At 39.8% G+C, this 21,235-nt stretch overlaps 1 protein-coding gene across 1 annotated transcript in view; it reads right to left on the reverse strand.

Annotated features, from left to right (window-relative positions):
• Positions 1–338: 338 nt before the first annotated feature.
• The window catches only part of DPY19L2 (dpy-19 like 2), a 48,877-nt gene continuing 27,980 nt past the window's right edge, over positions 339–21,235 (reverse strand). The window contains exons 13-22 of the mRNA XM_054571309.1: positions 17,761–17,841; positions 15,537–15,638; positions 14,349–14,420; positions 13,504–13,550; positions 11,480–11,504; positions 8,377–8,496; positions 7,286–7,460; positions 4,433–4,532; positions 3,020–3,145; positions 339–489 (exon numbers count right to left, since the gene is read on the reverse strand). Coding sequence (XP_054427284.1) covers positions 339–489; positions 3,020–3,145; positions 4,433–4,532; positions 7,286–7,460; positions 8,377–8,496; positions 11,480–11,504; positions 13,504–13,550; positions 14,349–14,420; positions 15,537–15,638; positions 17,761–17,841 — 999 coding nt within the window. The remainder of the gene's footprint in view (positions 490–3,019; positions 3,146–4,432; positions 4,533–7,285; positions 7,461–8,376; positions 8,497–11,479; positions 11,505–13,503; positions 13,551–14,348; positions 14,421–15,536; positions 15,639–17,760; positions 17,842–21,235) is intronic.

A 21,235-nucleotide genomic window follows, 5' to 3' on the forward strand; every position in this document is an offset into this window, starting at 1 on the left:
TCTGAAGCAATACACCTGGTTGGGTTAAAAAGACTTACATATCTTTGATTTGTTACATTTCATTGATCTTTTACATACCACTTTTTAAAACTTTAAGATGAACATTTGTTTACGTAGTATGAAATGATTTAATTATTTCAATGCAAGCTTAATAAGGCTGACATTCAGTGGAAAACAATGAAATAATATACCCTTTAGTAATTGGAAAAACTAAATCATTTTATTATCTTCTTCTTAAGGGTCCCTTATTAAAGCTTATGATTTTTATTAATGTGAATAAGCCAAAGTGACTGTTTCAATGCGCTTCTCTGCACATAGTGCGACGAGCAGCTGCCGCCTCAGCCGATCTTTAACACCCTGTACATGCTGTTCTGGAACACCGTGGTGAAGTAAGGCCGGGCATCCTTGAGCAAGATGCTGCACAGGGGAGGGCTGGCTGCATTGGAGGGGTCTTCTAGATCCCAAATTTCAAGCATGCTGCAGCCAGGCCTGAAAAAAGAAGGCACAGTAAACTGTAGTAACAGTGCATTCGTATCCAGGGGAAACATATACGTTATAGAGCAGCTCCTAGATTTCAAGAGACCAACTTATCCAATGAATTAAAGATTTTTAAGGCACCATTTCAAAAGGCGTAAGTTCAACATTTGGAGATAAAAATGAAAACAAGCAGGTTGCATTTTCACATTCCGCATAATCAAATAATCAGTATATTGTAAATCTGACAAAGGATCAGTATACATTCAGAATGATATATTTAAAAATTCATTTCCAAAATATAGATCAATATAGTTTCTAAGTGATATCAGCAACCAAACAAAAGGCCCATTAGTGTGAAATGAGATAAATTTTTAAAAAGTTCACATAATTCCCGACAAAATTCGTATTTTTGAGCTTAAATTGATATGGATTAGCATGAAAACACATAGTTCAAAACAGGAAAAGGAAACTCTTATGCCAAGTCTCTTCTCCTCACCCTTTTCCCACTGGGTGGCTCTTGTGGGTGGACTACGTGAAGTAATGCTTCTCCCTAAAGAACATTTTCCTTAATTATTTGAATGTGTTTAGAAGAGCAACTTTGCAGACTTCGACTGCTAAGTCCAACAACTGGGTCTACTTAAATCAGTTTCCACCAACATTTTTCCTTAGTAGTGGTCAAAGTGTCCTTTTTTTTTCACGTCAGATAATTTTTGGTTGTAAACTGGACACTGGGAATTACAAATTGCTGCGATTCTGGAATCTGTCTTATTCCTGTGATGACTTATTCTGGTCTTATTCCTGTGATTGTAGTCACTGAACCTGCCTGGCTCTCCTGTCCTGCGCCACAGCTACCTCTGCTCAGTTTTTTCAGGTTCCAGCTATTATTCATTTGTACAATGTCTTTATATAAACTGTATATTGCAGTCCATCAGATATACTCTTTGCAATTGTTTCCTCCCAGTCTGTGGCTTGCCTTTTCATTTTCTTAACGTCGTTTGAGGAAAAGACTTCAATTTTGATGCATACTTACTTTTTTACGGTTAGTGCTCTGTGTTCTAAGAAATATAATTCTAGCTTTTACATGTAATTCTGTAATCCATGTCGAGTTCACTTTTGTGTGTGGTATAGTACGGGACATGGCTCAGTTTTTCTTCTATGCAGCTCTCCAGTTAGTTCAGCAGCATTGCTGAGAAGACTCCTTTTCCATTCGAGTAAAAAAATATCATTTTTTATATTTCCTTTGTGCTTTTTATTTCGACCCATAGTTATCCATAAGTTTACTGCCTAGTTCGCGAATAGGTATGGATTTACTAAGTATCTATTGCTGATTTCTAATTTAATTCTGTCTGATTTCGAACCACTTGAACACAGGGAGATTGCTTTACTGGCCCAGCGTATCCTCTCTTTCGACGACTGTGCCCTGGGCGCTCTAAGAGGGCACACCCTCTCCAGCTGTTCCCTGCAGTGTTCCATGAACGCCAGTTAGACCGCGTATTTGATACTGTTTGTTGTGCGTATCTTTTATAGCCTTGCTGGCTTCTGTCTACTTTTGTCAGTAGAGATGGAAATGTTAACATTTCCAACTAGGACTGAAGATTTGTCTATTTGTTCTTTTAGTTCTGCATATTTTTACTTTGTATATTTTGAAGTGATGTTTAGCTTCTATATAGTTACAATTGTGGTGGTTTTTTTTGATGAAGTGATCTTTTTGCTAATATAAAATACCTATCTTTATCTGTGGTAATAAACCTTGTTTTGAGGTCTACTTTGTGTTATTAAATTTTAAGTTAAATTAATATCATATGCATGTTCATGAACATTAAGTTGTTTCTATTCTTTTGCAAAAAGATATATTTTTTAGATATCAAAGTTATATCTAGATATATTTATTAGATATCAAAGTTATAAATAAAAAGAAGCTACTAAAATTTCTGAACTTAGCTTTTCAACACTGTGTTAAAACCTAATTCCTAATTAATTCCTAATTAACCACAGGAGAAATGAAAATGTTCAACATTAGGCTTAATACAACTAAGCACCTCTTAAAATGAAGGAGTCTTTTTAAAAAAGCCTCAAGATACCCATTAAACATTTTTGAATTTTATGATTTTTAGAGATTCAAAATTCAGAAATTTAAAATTATTTTATTATACCCTTTTGAGTTATGTGAAACTTTTCTCATAGATCTTATAAATCCAATGTAATTCAGCTGTAGTAGAAGAATGCTAGTATCTCACTCGGCTGTAGATTCAAATGTGCATTTCACACATCTAATAAAAATTGCCATAAAAACTTGAAAAATATGAAAAAGCTACATTTAAGATAAATTAAAATGCAAAAATCAGGAGAATAAAATACACTTTAATTCTTTGAAATTAAATTCTACTTAATATAGTATAATTTTACTTTCCTACATGAAATAATTTTAAGTAAAATATTTTAATGAAATTTATTTAGAACAAAACTTCTCTAGGAATCGGGACTACTTTTAATAAAGTAAAACAGCTGTTGCTTAAAAATATGTGCTAAGGTTCATACTCACTTAGTTCTCACCACACACCACGCTTCTTCTAAAATGAAGTAATTCACATGCAATCCCAACAATTTATCTCTTACTTCTTTTGCAGGTTTTCGACTATATGTGGAATAAACTATTTTTGTCCGGGCCCTTTAAATTTAAAGACAGGTTAAAGAAATTTTAATAAGTGATAACAGAATGGAGTAAAGACGTTTTTCTAGCAAATTAAAATCTCAATGCTCACTGGATGGAGCATTTATACATACGACCCCAAGTGGCACAAATTAATTTGGGAGATAGCAGTTTCCACACTCCTTATATTCTGCACGTGCTAAAATGATCAGCAGCGTGAATTTTGCATGGATTGCTTGTTTATTAACCCGTTTAGAATCTAGAGTTGGACAGCAGGATAATCATTCAGAATACAAAAGTTGCCTTGTATAATTCATAAAATAATTAATCTGCTCATGGAACACATCCAGGGAGAGGCTAAGCGCAGTGCACACATAGACCTCAGTAGGTACGCTCATCTGCAGAAGCTCTGAAGGCTCTCGAGTTGAAGCCGAGCGCAAGCAATGGGCCGTCAGGCTGCGGGCACGGAGGGCGGGGCGGCCCGACGAGGCACCTTCCGAGAGGCCCGCGAAACGGGTGTTCACCAAAGCCTGGCACGACACCTGACTTAGCCCTCAGTGGGAGTTTTTATGATGAAATCCTGAACAAATGGCCATTTACGCATCAGACATTTCTTAGGAGGTTCCAGAGTATGGGATGCCCAATCTCCACAAGCAGACTTGAAATTTTAATTTCAAATTTTACCCCTTAACAAAAGGCCAAAATATGCATGCAAAGGAAACGGTCACCCTGGCAATTACTAGATTAGGATAATTTTTTAAAGCCAGTCACTTAAGAACTTAAGAACGATTTCCAGACTTCAGTGGGAACTGGAGTTCTCGTAGCCGCCCAGCGGCCGAACACCCTACGTTTTCACCGAAGCGTGTCCCACGCAGGTTCCCCACGCGCCTTCCGGCTGGTTAAGAGGCAGCCGGTCGCTGAGCCGGCAGCGAGGCGGACAACGGTTTCTGAAACCAGGCGGCGGGGCTGGACAGCACGGCCACGGGCCCCCCGGCTCCTAGCGCCCCGCAGTTTCACGGCAACGTGCGCGCACGCACGCCCGCCCTGAGGCTCGTGCTCACTCTGCGACACGTTTCCCACTTTGGCAAGATTGGCTTTCGCTTTTCTCGGATGCCAGAGCTGTCTGAGCTCGCTGGGAGGGGAGGGCCCACGGGGCGTCCGGGCGGGCATTACGCATTTTTATCCTGCCGCGTGGCTAGGAGGGCAAGAGCGCGCGTGCGCCCCCGTGTGTCCGAACGCTTCCCGGTCCCCGAGAGTCGCGCGAGCCGCGGCGCGCCCGGTCGGCACGCTCCGGCAAAGGCCAACCTCAGGTCCGCGTCCTCGTAGTGTGGGTGATTCACAATGGGGCGCAGAGTGGACAGCTTCACACTCGCCATGGTCGGCATGGCCCCCGCGAACACAGCATCTGGAAAAGATTCTGCTCCTCAGCAACACGTTTCAGAGAAAACCAAAGTTACTGATGTATCCCACGGAACCCCGATTAAGAACGCTGGCGTGCACGTAAACAATAGCCCTTGGCACCACTATTTTTCTTCGCTCTATAGTGATTGATTGTCCACCACAATGACAGCCGGCCTTTGTTAAGTGTCATCTTGCTGCCAGGGACTGTGCTGTGTGTTGTTACTGGGATTCCACGGCTGAATGTGCACAGCTAGACAGGCCGGCTTCTGTGTGGTTCTCAGCGTGTAATGAGGAGGCTGACCCACGGCCACGTGAAGTGACTGGGCCGAGTCCCCGCAGCCCCCTGCCCCCACTACAGCGCCGCCCTTCGGCCACTGCGCTAGGACAGAAAGAGTCGCACAATTTCACATCCTGTCCTAACCATTTAAAACGCTAGGAACGGAAAGGCTGGTAGGTTGGCTACAGGGCAAGTCATTTTTCAAAATGACTTTTGTGGGTTGTGAGCTATTGTCCTGAGAACCTGCCAGAGCAAAGCCTTGCTTTCTTCCCTCAGATCCCCTTTAAATATTCATAATTAATGTGTCTTCGTTTCTGTTGGACTTCATAGTTTACACTTGGAATCAAAATACGTGATTACTTACTAGTAGCACTTTTTGTAGTAATGGCACATATAAATGTGTTGCCTTTGGATAACTTGGATCCACCCAAACCTACACCATCTGACTTCACTTTTGGTTTTGCCTCTTAGAAGACAAAACGACCAAATGACTGCTGCCTGGCACTTCTGTATAACAAATTATTATATAATTATCATTATTATTATTTAGTCAGCACAATAAAATCACGAATAAGAACAGGCATGTTACTTAGATCTACTATAAATAACCAAATGTTCCTTTTCAACTATAACCAAGCATTCTAAATGTAATTTTGAATTAAAATCTCTTCATATGCCTTAAACTTGAAAATATTTAAGTCAATTGAAGTAGCAATGTGTACTAATTAATAACGAGAAGCTCTCAGGCTGGAGCAGTGGGTCTCAGCCAGGGACAGCGTCCGCCCCTGGAGCCACTTTGCGCGCGTGCTGTGCGGGCGGATAGGGGCCAGGGCGGCCGCGGCGGCCGAGGGGCGGAGAGAAGGGACGCTGCTGCTGCATTTTCTGCAGCGCACAGGGCAGGCGCTCACGTCCACAGCGCCAGCCAAGGCTGAGGAGCCCTGCGCTGGGGGGACCCGAAGCCCAGGGCCGGGGTCATCAGGAAGACGCTACGCAGGCCTGTCCAGCCAAAGCTGGCGCCACTGAGGAGAAACCACCCACGGCAGAGAGAGGGGGAAAACAGGAGCGTGACAGGGAGAGAATGGGTTATGTTCTCAGAGATACACGGGAGTCTCTGCGTAGTCTGCGGTATGTAGCAGGGAAAGGTGGCCCTCTGACTACGGAGCCTCACTGACACACGACACGGCGAGAGGACCACAGGCTGGATTTCAGCTCCCACCTTCCCCTTCGGCGAGCACCTGTGTGCAGCGCGCGACCTACAGAGCCCTACACGGCGGACCTGAACGTAAGCACTCGCTGCACCCGCACTGCTGAACCGATAAACATGGGGTAACCATAAGAGAGCTCACGCTACAGGGATGGAACAGACTCCTAAGAAGACCAAAGAAGCGGTGTGGCTAAAGCTGAGGGAGGAGTTTGTGAGAGATCTCGCAGAAGGGTGAGTGGCCAAACCTAGGCACTCTGCGACAGGAACCCGCGACACCCACTGGAACAGCCAAGGACACAAGAAAAGGATTAGAAAGCAGGTCCCTTTTAAAGCTCGGGGGAAATTAGCTGCAACTGGGGAGGGAGAGAGAGAAAAAAGCTCTGCCTACCATGTGCTCCTACCGGGAAAGTTCAATAGAGGGTTAATTTTAAAATTCTGATCCACCTGGCCTGGAATCTGCAGGCCATGAGGCACTGTCACCTTTGAAAGCCACAGGCCAAACATCAGAGATGGAACTTATAAAAGTTTACCTGTATGATGACCAATTAGCAAAGTGGCGACTGTCAAATAAGACAGAAGAGGAAACTGACTCAAGGAGTCACAGGATAAATTTAAATAAACCACAGAGCTTGTGCCAGAGAAAGTTACTACACATCAAAAACAGTCTTAGACAAGATTAGAGATTCCTTACAGAACATACTGTTGAACATATTCTCCAGAAAGGCATTTAAAAGTGAAATAAACATGTATCTGCCTGAGGTGGTTTTGCATAAAGGAAGAAAAAAACGGGAAGCTACAAATAGTAGGACAGACACTCAGCTCTTTGAAATGATCTGGTGAACAAAATAGAATGTCAGGAGTTTAACCTGTGACTGGTTGGACAGAGCCGGAGCAGACAGCGGTGACTCACGTGTTGTTAACCGCCCCGCCCCGGGCCTGCTGTGTCTGTGCCAGTCGTCTGCCACAGGTGTGAAATTCCGTTGCTAAAGATTTATTCAATGTGTAATTTGTTACATTTAAAAGACACTAACAATCTCAGAGTTGCAGCATATAACTGAACAATTCTTAATTCCTGGTTTTAATGAAAGTTCTTTTGGACGGTTACCTAGGAGGGTTTAAAGAGGGCACAGAATCGCTTTTGGAAAAGCATTGATTTGGTGGACATTGCAATTAGCATTCTCAAGGTCTGAGGAAGTGTCAGTGGCTCTCTCTATGTGTGTGGTTTTAAGGGTGTATGTATAAAACTAGCTATGCATGAAACCAAGCAGCTACATACCTGGTCTGGTATTGTGTTTGATCCACAGTATCAGTTCTTCCTGAGGCAAATTATTAAATTCTCCTATGATGCTCCACTGATTATGGAGGTTTGCACAACCCTGTAGTGACATGACTGTGAGGAGGCCAAAGATAAGATTCTCAAAACGAACTCTGCAAAAAAGCCAGCCAAAGAGCTGGAATGAAAGAAACCATTTATTTATAATTCTTATATGAAGAGTACTATAGGGTCAGTAATAAATTCTCACCTTGCTACTTGAACCAAGGCGGGTTGCTGTTTGACATCAGCAAGTACACTAATCACATACAGAACTATCATCAACTATTGTTTAAAAAGAGCAAATATTTTGGAATTACAGGGTCCAGTTATAAGTTCTTCTGAAAGAACTGAGGAACACCTGGTCCTTCTAGTACTGATTTATCACCAGGGATTACGATTAGCCAATCACACTTTTGAAACATCCTAGAACTAAGTCCTGTAACATCTGGCTGCTGTTTTTGGACATCTTTAATAATGAGGGAAACTGCACTAGTACAGATACATATATTCCCCTTGGGAAAATAAGCATCTGATATTCTACGATAAAACTCTCATGATCAGAACTACATAAGGTATTTCTAGAAGCACATTGGTCCCCACATTCTAGCTACTTTGTCCAGTTCTTTTGCACGGCAGCTGCAGCAATGGCACCACAGAATGGACAATGTTTCCCAGAGACCCTCCGAGCCAAGCAGCCCAGCACTGAGCAACTACGCTGCGTCTACTCTAGAACCGGAAGGGTGGCAGAGGGTACTTTTGACAGGACCCTTGTGCAGACCTACACTCCAAAAAGCTGTGTCATGGGTGGGTTGCCCACAGAGAGGAGAACGTGCCTCATCACTTGTCTTAGAAATAGCAGTTAAAATCTAGGAACAATTTTCACAGCTACTTGAAGTTGCTTTTCTTACTCTACAGTGAGTCATGAACTAACATTTTAACTCATCTAAGATAACAGCAGTGCTTTTATGTTCTGGGTTACTCCGCAGTCATGGTAACTACACCACAGCAGCTACAGCTACTGCCATGCAGCCGTTCAAGAATGGACGCCTTACCCGTTGCGAGCAGATCAGAGAGGCTATAACGCACATGTGAGGGGTCAAGAACAGCTTCAGCCTCATGATCAAAATGGCAAGAGCCGAAAATGCGAACAGCTGCAGCGTGTGAAAGATGAGCTGCAGAAACAAAACAAAATGACAATTGAACTTCATCTGTTTTTAAATTGATAAACATAAAATTAAATGTATTAAAACTATTATTATTCATTAGGATGAGGATATTTTAACTTAGTAAGAAGTCTATCAATATTTACTCATTTATTTGACAAAGATTACTTGAGTGCCTACTATATGCTAGGTGCTGTTCTGGGCACCTCGGGTTCAAAGGTGAACAAAACAACAGTGAGCAATTTCTGCCCTTGCGAGGCTTCCATTTTCATATGTTTCGTGGAGAGAGACAGAAAATAAACAGACGAAGCAAAAATAAAGCCATGATGTGGTCTCTTAGGAAGTGGGGAGTGCGATGGAAGAGAACATGGCACAGGGGACAGGGACTGGGGGCACGGGGGCGCGAATGAAGCAGGATCCCCAGGTGGGCCCCAGGGAAAAGATGGCACCTGAGCGAGGACCCCCTTGCTCAGTGAGGAAGTGAGCCCGAGAGACACAAAAACATGCAGCGCGGCCCCAGCCTGCACGTCATTCAGGCAACAACAAACATCATAGCGAAACATAAACCAAGTTGTTTTGAAAGTAATGGAATTATAGAAATATCTGTACTAATTAGTAGGACCCCCCCATTTTGATTGCAAAGGAGTTCTGCTACGGAAAGTTTTCAAACAAAACTTTTCTAACACACAGTTGTTAGAATATATCCTCACTAGAAAAAGGGACAAAGAATGAACTCAACCAAAAGTGGCAACTAAATACTCATGTTCCAACACTCAAAGAGATTAAATGTTAAAGATAATAAGGTATTTTCATCTATAAAATTGACCAATAATAAATTGACCAATAACTAACGCCAAGTGTGAGAGAGGATGCGATGCCACGCACCAAAGTGGCAAACAGGGCGTCTCTGTAACTCAGCATATTTGTCAAGGCCTTAGGGGCCAGTCAGTCCCTTTGACTTAACTCTCCATCCTGGGGACTTAAGGGAATAAGCAAAACACAAAAGTGCTTCTGCAAAGATGATCACTGCAGTGAATTTTTAGCAGCAAAAATAGAAACAACCTAAGTGACCAACAGAGAGGAATGAGTAACTAAATAACTGCATTCTCACATGTACACAGATTACATGTGGGAGGGTGACTTGATGGCATGGAAAAGCATTTGGAGTGTCAAACTCTGTCCATGCAGGATGATATGAGTTCTGCGGACACCGTGTGTGTGTGTGTGTGTGTGTGTGTGTGTATGTGCGCGCGCGCACGCACACACACACACACACATGGGGGGATCTAAAAGAACATATGCCTAAAATGTTACCCAGAGCTGTTTCTTTTTTTTTTAAGTAAAGATGTTTAAAATTGAAATTTGTTACTTAATTTTTTCCTAATTCTTGGACCCAAAGTTGGAATGTGGAACATTGATTTCAAAATCATCTTTGGGCCAAATCAGAGTCATGCTGTTGGGGTAGAAGGGGAAGGCAGAAAGTTAAGGAACACCATGTTTCTAAAAAGAGGCAGGTTTTGAGTGCTGTGCAGTAGACTATGAGGTGTAGACTGTGTGCTGGTTTGTAGACCCAGGGACTGTGACACGGCTGATTCACATAAAGGCAGTCACGTTTGGTGGACCCTTCTGCCGCACGCTGGGGCTCAGCATCCCTGGGCCACGGCGCCGGCTGCTGCGCCCCTCTCTGCCGCAACGTGTTCATCACTGGAGTAGAAGGAATGGCCCTTCCCTCCGAGGGCTGCTGTGAGTAGGATGCGAACGGATCGACATCAGGAGGCAGGCAGGGACTCTGAGGGCCCTGGAAACAGGCTGCTTGGGTTCCAGGGCGAGCTGTCCAGCCTCTGGCTGGGGGGCCTCAGGGGAGCCACTTCTTTCTCTAGGTCTCTGCTTCTCGGCAGGACGCCTTGCTCGTCTTCCCGGCAGAGAGCTAGCAGCGTGCAAGTCCCACCCAGCCTGCCTGGCCGTCGGGTGGGGCCCTGCGCCTGGGTCGGGCTGTGGGCGGGTGGTGCCGCGCGGTTTCCAAGCCCAGACCCTGCAAAGCCTCCAGGGCACCCTCTGCCCTGTTCCCGCTCCTTCGCAGGCAGGTCGATGCCGATGGCACAGCAGCCCCAGGCCACGTGTCCCAAGGCAGAGCCCCAGCTGGAAGGAGCCTGGTCTCTCAGTGCCTCCTACCCAGGAACGCCCGCTTTAACCTCATGCAAAGAACTAAACTACTACTATGTTATGTCAGTGTTTGTCTCTCTACGGGCCAGTATCACCTAATTAGTATCATTTTCTTATTTGAAAAATGGGAATAATATTATTATGAGAATTAAACAGCACAGCACATGGCACATAGTAGCTATTCAAAGAAACAGTAGTTATCATTGTAAGCTATTCCTATGAAGTTCAAATTTGGTTGCCCTCTCTTGTAAGTTTGAGCCTTTGTTAAGACTAAGAGTTCTATTACCTGGGAAATCACACCTCCAGCCCGTGCTGATATTCCCCTCTATGTGCCGCACGACGACTTAGTACCACGTACAGCGCGGCCTCCTTTGCTTCCCGTCCCCAGCGAACGCTCGCGCACGTCTGCGGGCAGAGGCATGGCCACGCTGCCCTCTGTATCCCGCAGCGCTGCCGAGGCTCGCTCGCAGGCCCCCTCCTGTTCCCGCGGGGCAGGAACCCGGCCACAGGTACCCGTCAGGGTGGCTGACGAGCTCAGCGGGTAAGACATTAATGTTTGTTATTGCTGAGTAAGTGAAAGAATAAATGAATGAAGGCGATTTAATTGAATGATGCTCTATGGTCATACGTCAGCCTTCTAGCTTTCCAATCCTCACTGCTGTTCCAAACAGCAGATTAAAAATGGGGAAGGATCAGCAGAAATGGATCAGGGCAGCAGACCACACAAGCCCTGCTGGCGGTTGTTGCCCCCAAGGCTGTACCTTTTCAAATGGGCCTTGGGTTAGAATGTAACTCACACATCAACCAGTGATTAAAATGAAGGTTTTACCTCACCATGTTCAAGGAGCTGTTTCCTGGAAGAAAACAAAAATATTTTCTATTTACTAAATGTCCATTATACTATGGCCACATCAAAATAGATTTTATTTCTTCTTAGGTCTTAAAAATTTGATTCTCTCTAAACTACTTAGAAGCATAAAGAAAAATACAAATATTAGATAATACCATTAAAAATTACAGTAATTAAAACACATGATTTATAATGATCCTTCTTAAGGTATCTTAAAAAGACATTTTTCTTAAGATAAAACAGGTTTTACTAATTGCTGCAGATTGTATCTGTGAAAGGATAAATGAATAAAAAGAATGTCTATTACACAGTCAACCATGTACAGGATATACAATACTTTAAATAAGCATTGCTGAATGGTTTTCATTTTTCACAATTATAAATACCATAAACAACCCTGTACACAAAACTGTGAGCATCTCTGAGTATTTCCTTAAGATAAACTTCTACAAGAAAAGTGACTGAGTAAAGTCTATAAACATTTTTAATTCCAGAAAAGCTGTCTAACAAATTTACGAAATAGTGCGGGCTGACCATGGACGGAATTTGCATGGTGCTCCTTCTGTGCCCCAGGTCCTGTGCAGTGAGCACAGAATGGAGAGCTCTGATACTGGTTTGATCCTCACCGAGTTTATATTAGATTCATGTAAGAGCATGAGCCTGCCTATTTTTATTTTCCATTCAAAAGACCAGGTATTTTAGTTTTATAGTAAAGTTTTACAGGATACAGAGGACTTCAAATATGAATGTTGGAGTTGGAGAGAGAAGTAGAAAAGCAAGAAGTTTAAGGCCACACACAGATCTAGAGATTTTTTTAAAAAATGGGTCGTTGGGAGACAGCCTCTCCAGATATTAGTGAAATCACCCAAATACGTTGCCTCATTTCGGCACCTTCTTCACTTATGCAGTCAAGGCTGGGGGGAGGGGTGGATGGCCTCGCTCTTTTCTTGATAGACTATTTTGCCTGAACATCCTATTTTTGAGCCCATACACCCACGAGGCCATCGCTTCCAGGTACGTAACCCCGAAGAGAGACCTCCTTATTTCGAGCTAAGTGCCTCCCACCACTGGCCTCCCCTAGCGTGCCCTCTCCCACGTGGCACCCTCTCAGATACTTGAAGAGCCCTGGAGCTTCTATTTTCTGATTTAAAAACCCAGTCCCTTCACGCAGGCCTTATGGGAACAGTTTCCAGGGATCTACACACACTCTTTCCAGAATGTCAGGAGCTCCATCTGAGGAGCTGTCAGCTTTCTCGTTGCAAAAATGATTTCAACAAGTAAGAGTCTACCATTTCCAAAACTTCATCCATAAACGTCTAATTGGCATGTCTGGCAACCACACAGAACTTTACTGAAATATAATCACATGGTATGAGGTTCATGAGAATTCTGTGCTATCATTGCCATTGTTCTGTAAATTTAAAACTGCCCTCAAGGTGTGTATTTCTGTAAATCTAATGACATATCTACATAAATAAAATGTGAGGTAAGATTTTCCTTGGAAGGAAATTTTTTTCAACAACTTACTTTCATGTCATATTTTTCTTGCATATGCTTATTCCATAAATCTAGTGACTTTATCAAAACCGCAAAAATGGGATGGTACCAATAGTTCTAACAGTAAATGTAGAAATAACTATTTCATGAATATTCAGAAAAACAATTATGCTTTCTCTGAAAGTTAAAAAAAGAATTGCCCAAATAAAACTTTAGCATGCTTCTGTTTATTGACTTTAAATTCTAGTCATATATTAAAATTAAACTAAATCAGTTTAAGTTTTGTGTTAATTTACCAATATAAATATCTCCAAAACAGATCCAAATACATAAAAGCCATCCCTGAGACTATACATTGCCTTCATTTTTAGAAAACATATGTTTGGTTCATATCTCCTTTCTTAATTATAATGCTGAAGTTTAATGTCCATTCATTTGAAAAGCTGATAGGACAGTATTTAATAATTGAATATAGTATGATTTAGAAACAACTATGATATAATTACCTTAGATAAGTGTTTGTGGATAAGACACATAAAATATCACGAAAAGCCTGTGAATAGAATCAGATCGATGAAACTTTTCTAAGAAATTACATGACATATAAAATGCTCTGGTTCATTAACATAAGCACAGCAGTAGAAACAAGTGCTTTTATGACTTAAGTGGGTCCTCGGGAACAGTTTAGGCCCAGCTGTGCCCAGGCAAATAGTACCTGGAAGTCTTAACTCCCATTAATTAAAAAAAAAAAAAAAAAGATTTAGAGTAAACCTCCAAGGTCCACTTCAGCTCTAAAATTCCAAGCTTCTCCACACGGGCCGCTCCTTCCTGGAGCCCAGTGTGCATGTCACGGAGGTGGGTGCTGAAGCTGGCGCTGGCAGCTTCCTCCCAGCACCTCCTGGAGCTGCTGCTCCTTCACCTTCCAAGCGAATCAGGAAGCTCACACACACTCCCTCTGTCCCTCTCTGTCCCTCTTTGTCCCTCTCTGTCTAGCTTCGCCGTCTGTCTTGCCTCTTCACCAGACCCCTGACGGCTACAGGGTTCTCTGTGGCACACGGGCTTCCCTGAGCCACCTCAGCCTGAGCTCCCCACTCTGGGGGCTTCAGAGCACAGGCCTGGGGTGTTCACGTCGTTCTTGCCATATGGTGGGTGGTCGACATACTTCTTTTCAGAGGAAAAACTACGGATACCTTTTCTGACATGGCTTTCTAAAAAATACCATATAATACTAGATAATAAAAGAATTTTAGGGAGGGAAACAGTTCATCCTAAAAATAAGAATTCTGAGCTATTATCATTAATGTATAAGTCTATTATCTTGAACCCAAAGAAATAAATTTTTTTTAAATACCTTTTTAAAGATGAAGTAAGTAATCACCATTACAAGTGGAAGCAATAATGTCTTTGTGTATCTCAGTGGTGTCTGAAATAAAACAAATTATTCAAAATAGCCATTTATTTAATTTTACATTAAATGAGTAAAAATCCATGTCAAATTGAGTGTTACAATGAAATCTTTGAAAGTAGAACTATCTTTGTCATTAACAGAATATATATATATGTGTATATATATATATATTTAGCAACCTTGGTGTTCTAATATAAGAACATTTAAAAATAGTTACACAAATTTATCAAAAATTTTAATGATAAAAGTATTAAACCAAAAATTAGATATGTCCATGATTTTTTCCTTTTGGGGGGGTTTATCCTTTCTTTATTTACATAATATTAAATTTTATAATCTGTATCTACTGACCCCTGGGCCCTACATTATCGGTTCCTGGGCTGCAAACTTCCATTGTTTTCATTCAGCAAAACTAGGCCAAGTACTTACTGTAAGTCTGAATAAGTTCTGAAGCCATGTCAGCAGCTGAATAACTTCCATGACCTGCTACCGCGATGGGGAGCGATTTACCGTGTGCCTACAGTGTATGTTTTTTGAAGGCAGGAACAGAGTCACTTTCCTCTTTGCAGCCCTAGAGCAAACTGTCTCACAGGCAAGTAGTGGCCAGTAACAGTTTTTGAATGAATGTATGACTGGTTGAATAGACAAGAGACTAATGTGATATTAATGCAATAATGTGAGAATAATGTAATATTTAGGGTATTCAATGAAATAAAACTGAATTTTTAAGAAATCTACATAAGAATTTGGATGCACTTTTCCAGAGTGGTCCCATACCTCCAGCTGACCTAGGTTATTAACAGTAATTGAACCGTCACGACAGGAATTCACCGGGGACCATATAACGCGTTAACCGCCTCCCTGGGTTATCACCTTCAACCACCGTCAGCAGCTCTCTAGGACAGAAGCCATTGTTTACTGCTTTCACACATAAGAAAGCAGGTGAGAAAGGCTGTATGATCAGCAAACGTATAGTAGTATAGTAGTTACTGTACTATATGTTACAGTAACACAAAAAATGATAGGGTAAGTTGGATGTTTCTAAATGAAAATTTCGAGTTTCGGATTCAAGAGAAAACTTAAGAGCTAAAAACCATCATACCCGTAGAAAAGGAAAACAAAAAACCATACCGCTTTTTCCATAAAGTCAAATTCGGGAGCACAGGTGTAGATTAAGGTATCGAAATCTGTGTACCCTAAGATTCTCGCAGCTATAAGGTCACTCAGGCGAATCTGGAAGGAAATAGAGTCAGACAAACTAAAATGGCACAAATAGTTACATACAGTCAGTGACAACTGATGACATTGCAGTAATGAAACCGAGAGAGCACAGAAACCCAAGGAGCATGGATGTCCCTCAAAGGAAACAACATACACTGAACGATACAAGCTCTACGCTGAGGCATGAAAACGAAGAGTATCAAGGGAAATGAGAAGCTGGAAGAGGTCGGAAAAAATAAGCAGAGAGGGTAACGTAAAGAGTGAGCTAAAACTTATATTTGCGGGGCCGAAACCACTGTGCAGTTAATTATGAGACTGTATAATCATATCACTTATCAAGAAAAAACCTATTTCAATTTAAGCCCTTTTACCTCACGTTGTAAATCATGAAAAAACCAGCAACACACATGAACAAATGTGCGTTGTCATTTCTACAAAGTCTCAAACATTGATTACAATTTTTGGTGCTTCTTGAACTTTTGGGACATACATTCAAGCCATTAAATGTGGGAGCTATTATTCATGAGAATTACAACAAGTACACCTACGACTTTGATTTGGTTACTTGATCCCCAAGGCCTTTAAAATAAACACTACCAAACAAACCCAACGTAGAACTCCTTTTTGCTACTGATTATTCATTACCTACTGTAGGAGAGACAATTATTTTTTTCCACAGCATTCTCAGGGGGCCACAAAGAAAGGAAAATGTTTGGTGCATTCAACCTTAACTCGTAATATTTGATGGGGACAGAAATTATTTTAGATCAAGTTTATATGATTATCTGTGGTTTTCTTTTCTTCATCGTTCCCACTATCTATCTACCAGTACGAAGGATTATTTAGTTTCCTTTATTTTTCTAATTTAGAGTAGGTCTGGTGACTAACAATCATTTGACCAAAAACAGTTTAGTTTCAGGTCTTTCCCACTGCTGTTCCACAGAGGAAGTCACTTCAGAGTGCCAAGGCGGGGTGTGTGTGTCGGGGGGGCGCGGTACACGCGTGCATGGTGTAAGATTTGTGAGTTGGGTAACAATGTAGAGCAAGGCAAGAAAAAAACACACAGACCAACTTAATATTAAGATAAGTAAATAGCTTGGGAGACCTAAATAAAGTTGATCATAAACTACATAATCCCTACAGAATAAAAAAATAAGAACAACAAAAGGGGAAATTTAAAAAAAAGAAAATGTGCCAGACATACTAGAGGGCACCAGCAACGAATAAACCTAATAAACGACCATGTAAAGCTGGCAATAAATAGCAAATACATCCTTACATTTTAAAATTTTATTTAATATGAACATGTATGAAGGTTCAATTCCAATGACTAATGATAGCACTTGATCTTTTAGAAAATAAATAGAATACTCTTGCTAAAGCTGAAGTAATTTCAATGTTAGACAGGGTCCTAACTGGATAGTAGTAGATAAGGTAAATTTCAGAGAGACTATTATATGATACACACATGTATGCTCATATACATATAGAAAGTGCTAAAAATCAAAAGTAAATTCATGCATAGTTCTCTATTCCTTAAAGTAATTGGTTAAGTAGGGACATATGTTTTAAATAGGGCCATTATTTAAGGCATTAGTCTTAAAACAAACAGAAATGCTACACATGAGGGAGAAGTGGCCCATATATTTCCTCAAAGAGAAGAAGATAGAAAAATCTTTAACATATTCTTTTTATAAGGAAAATATTTTAAAATATCAAATCATATTTTAAATTTAATCCATAATTATAAATAAATTATATTGAGATTTTAGGAGTTGTATATTTCAAAGCTCAGTATAGATTGTTCATATGTTAATATCTGCAATAAATGACTAATTATCTAAGCAAATACCTATTTGTACTTTAAGTGAAATAAAAACAAACGACTACTTAACATGTTAATTTTTCCTAGTAGGCTAAATAAACTCTCATTGATACACTTTTTTCTTAGTTGATTAAAACAGTCATTGAACTGCAGGGTTGTGGCATTGACACTACCAGTACCTTGCTTGGGGACCTTGAGGAAGACACTTAATCACTGTAAAATGAAGAGCTAAAAGTAGATGGTTTAGAAGCTTTCAGCCAGGTATACATATTTATGAAACTCTTTACGTTTTAACTAGGAAGTACTTACATGGTCTGAAACGCCCAAGATTTTAGATGTCAGAAATTTCAAAATGATTGTTCCACATAACCAACTGCAACCTTGAATTAGCTAAAGAATAAATAAAATAGACATGTCAGGTACTAAAAATTACTCAGTTAAAGTATTCAATTACATCAATAAATGGCATAGAAAACTTTTAATCACTTGAGGCATGTTAGTGATGAAAGTCTAAAAAAGGATGTTCCAATAGAAAACTGGATATACTTGACAAAAAGTTGTGCCACTACCTTCTGGCCCCCATAGTTTCAGTGAGAAGTCCGTTGTAATTCAAATCAGTTTTACCCTATAGGTAATGCATCATTTCTCCCTGCCTGCTTTCAAAATTCTATCTTTTTCTTTAGTTTTCAAAAGCTAAATTATGATGTGTCTAGCCATGGATTTTGTTGGATTACCCTTCTTTGGATTCAGTCAGTTTATTGACTGTAGATTTATGTCTTTTTCCAAATTTAAAAAATTTTTAGTTACTACTTCTTCAAAACCTTTTTCAGTCCCACTCTCTTTTTCCCCTCCTGTTGATACAAATATTAGATCTTTTGTTATTGTCCCACAAGACCCTAAACCTCTATGAATTTTTCCAGTATATTTTCCTTTAATTTATATATTGGACAATTTCTTTTTGTTGTTCTATATTCCTATAGCACTGGACTGGAATTGGGGGATATAATTATGAAATTATGTCATACAGATTTCATACATAAAAATACAGACATGTGAGTGTACATACAGATACATACAATGAAAGGGTCTAGAAGGAAGGACATGCTGGTAGCAATGAGAACACTTGGCACTCAGATATTGGTTTCTAAATACCATTCTACACTAAAACGAACTAAGGATCCTGGGAGGAATAGCTGACTCCAGAGTCTGGGGAAGGGAAATAGAAGTAGTGCCTGGAGCATCTTGTTGAGCCATAATGTAAGAAAGCACATAAAGAATTATGAAGATATATCAAATGGGGGAAACATTCAGCCTGAAAAGATTCACAAAGGCCAAGTCTGCAGCTGATATTTGTGTATGATATAATTTTTCCTATATTTGTAACAAATTATTCTAGCATCTCATTGAAAAGTGACTTGAAAGGTAACTGTTATAATTGCTTTGACTCTAAATATCGACTGGGGAGAATTGACATTATATAGAGTCTTCCTATGCATAAACATGAAATTTTTTCCATTTATTTTGATATTATGTGTTAACAACTTAAAAGTAACTTTTTGCAAGAAAATACTGAGTGTATTTAGTTAAATTTATTCAGATACTATGTGTTTTTTTCTTCCTAATATACATGACAAATTTACAAAATGTGTTTTCTCTTTGTTGCCAGAAAATAGAAATATAATTGACTTTTCTATATTAACCTTATATCTGCCATGCTATTTAATTCTTATAAATTCTAATAATTTGTATGAAAAATTATTTAATGTCTATGTAAATAATGATATTATAATGACTTTTGATTCTTCCTTTCCATTTCCTTCTTACTACTGTTTACTTTCTTGCTTTAATGTGCTAACTCAGGCCTTTAATGAAAAGTGAAAAAACATATTTATCTTGATTTTTATTTTAAATAGAAAACTTCAAATATCTCAACTGTAATGCCAGTGAAAATGCTGAGGAATTGTATTAAAAAGAAAATTTCTATTGTGCTAAGTAAATGAGTGTTCAATTTTATAAAATTCATTTTTTGCATCTGATCATAAGTTATTTTCCTTCTTTAGTCTGTTACTGTGATAATTTACATGTCTGGAATGAACCCAATTTGATCAGAATAAATATATATCTGTGTTGAGTTGCTAATAGTTTTTCCAAGTTGCCACATAATGGTAAAGAATATTAAAAATAGATTTTGGCCCTGGATGGTGTAGCACAGTGGGTTAGGCATCACCCCACAGATGAAAAGGTCACTGGTTTGATTTCTGGTCAGGGCACAGGACTGGGTTGCAGGCTAGGTCCCCATCCCCAGGCGGAGGCATGCACAGGCAACCAATTGATGTCTCTCTCACACATCGCTGTTTCTCTCCCTCTCTTTCTCCATCCCTTCCTCTCTCTCTAAAAATAAATAAATAAAATGTGTAAAAAATAGATTTTGATCAATCACGAGTGACAATTTTTCTGTGTATATTTTTCCTGTCATTCAATTTAAAAATAATAATAACTCCCTTGTTTTCAAATTTTTTAGTTGTAATAGATTAAGATATGCAATATAATCTTTAGTCCACTACCATAAAAGAATTACCTGAGAAATAAAATCGGTTTTTTGGTAAGAAAATGTGTTAGTTCAAAAAGTATCTTTGCTTTTACTTTTGACTGTCTTCTATAAAACAACAACAACAAAATGCTAGAAAAAGCCAGAATATCTACTGCATCGTTTGTTTAGATGACTACCATTACTTGTTTCTCTCTTTTGCAATAGAATTATACAAGTTTCAAAATATAAGCCGGACATTGATTATTTCTCAACTTTTCTCTCCTTAGAATTATGTTTCTTGAAATTATTGAAATGAAACCTTATGTTAACTTTCATTCTTTCTAATCTATAACTGAAAATATTTAAAACAATAGATTTGCCTGAGAACAGCTTTGATGGGATTCTTTAAATGTCCATGGACACTATTCTATTTGTTCTCATTTTTTGATACCTTGTAATTGAAATTTTTAATTTCTTTTGAGTACAGTTGTTACATAAAAATTTTCTGTTGATTTCTTGGCTTAATCTTTAAAACAGAGTCATTACTATTTTTTCTGAAGTAAAAAAATTATATATTAGAAGAGTCATGTCATCCAGTAACTTAAATGTACAAATATTTCTTCATGTTCTCTGTAAGGGATGAGAGAATGCCTCAAATGATGAGAAATGGCAATGCACTCCATTTTGTTGTTCTGTATTCTGAGTATAAATGTACTTTCCTATCTTACCATAACTTTCCCACTTTTCCTTTATCAATATGTAATCACACAGTTCTTCAACATGGCAGGTTTCGTTTTTTAATAGAAGTACACCAGAGAAAAAGGACAAATGCCACCTGCTGATATAATGATAACTAGGAATTGCAGTGCTTACCTATTAATAATATACCCATTTTACTTGGAAACAAAACACACAAACCCAGAAGTAACATGAGCCATCCATCTGTGTATTTGGGAGGAAGTCAAACAAAGATCAAGTGGCGTCTAAGCTGAAATAAGAAGAGGCTGGGCAATTGCAACGAAATGCTAAAGGGGCAAAAATACTAGAGTCTAAAGTTGGAAGCAGGAATAAAGAGAGACAATGGACAGATGTGGAGAAAATAAAAGGGGAAGTGGGAAGAGAACTAGAAACTTATTTTGAAGAGAAGGTTACTTAATCTACAGAGAGAAACTCAAGGCAAATGGAAAGAAATTTTAAAAGTCAGTCAGTGGGGGTAGAGCAGACTGAAAAGTAAAGGAAGAAAGACTAAGGGTA

Source organism: Pteronotus mesoamericanus, unplaced genomic scaffold, assembly GCF_021234165.1.
Source record: "Pteronotus mesoamericanus isolate MK-2021 breed Mesoamerican mustached bat unplaced genomic scaffold, CSHL_Meso_final contig_220, whole genome shotgun sequence".
Classification (NCBI taxonomy): Eukaryota; Metazoa; Chordata; class Mammalia; order Chiroptera; family Mormoopidae; genus Pteronotus; species Pteronotus mesoamericanus.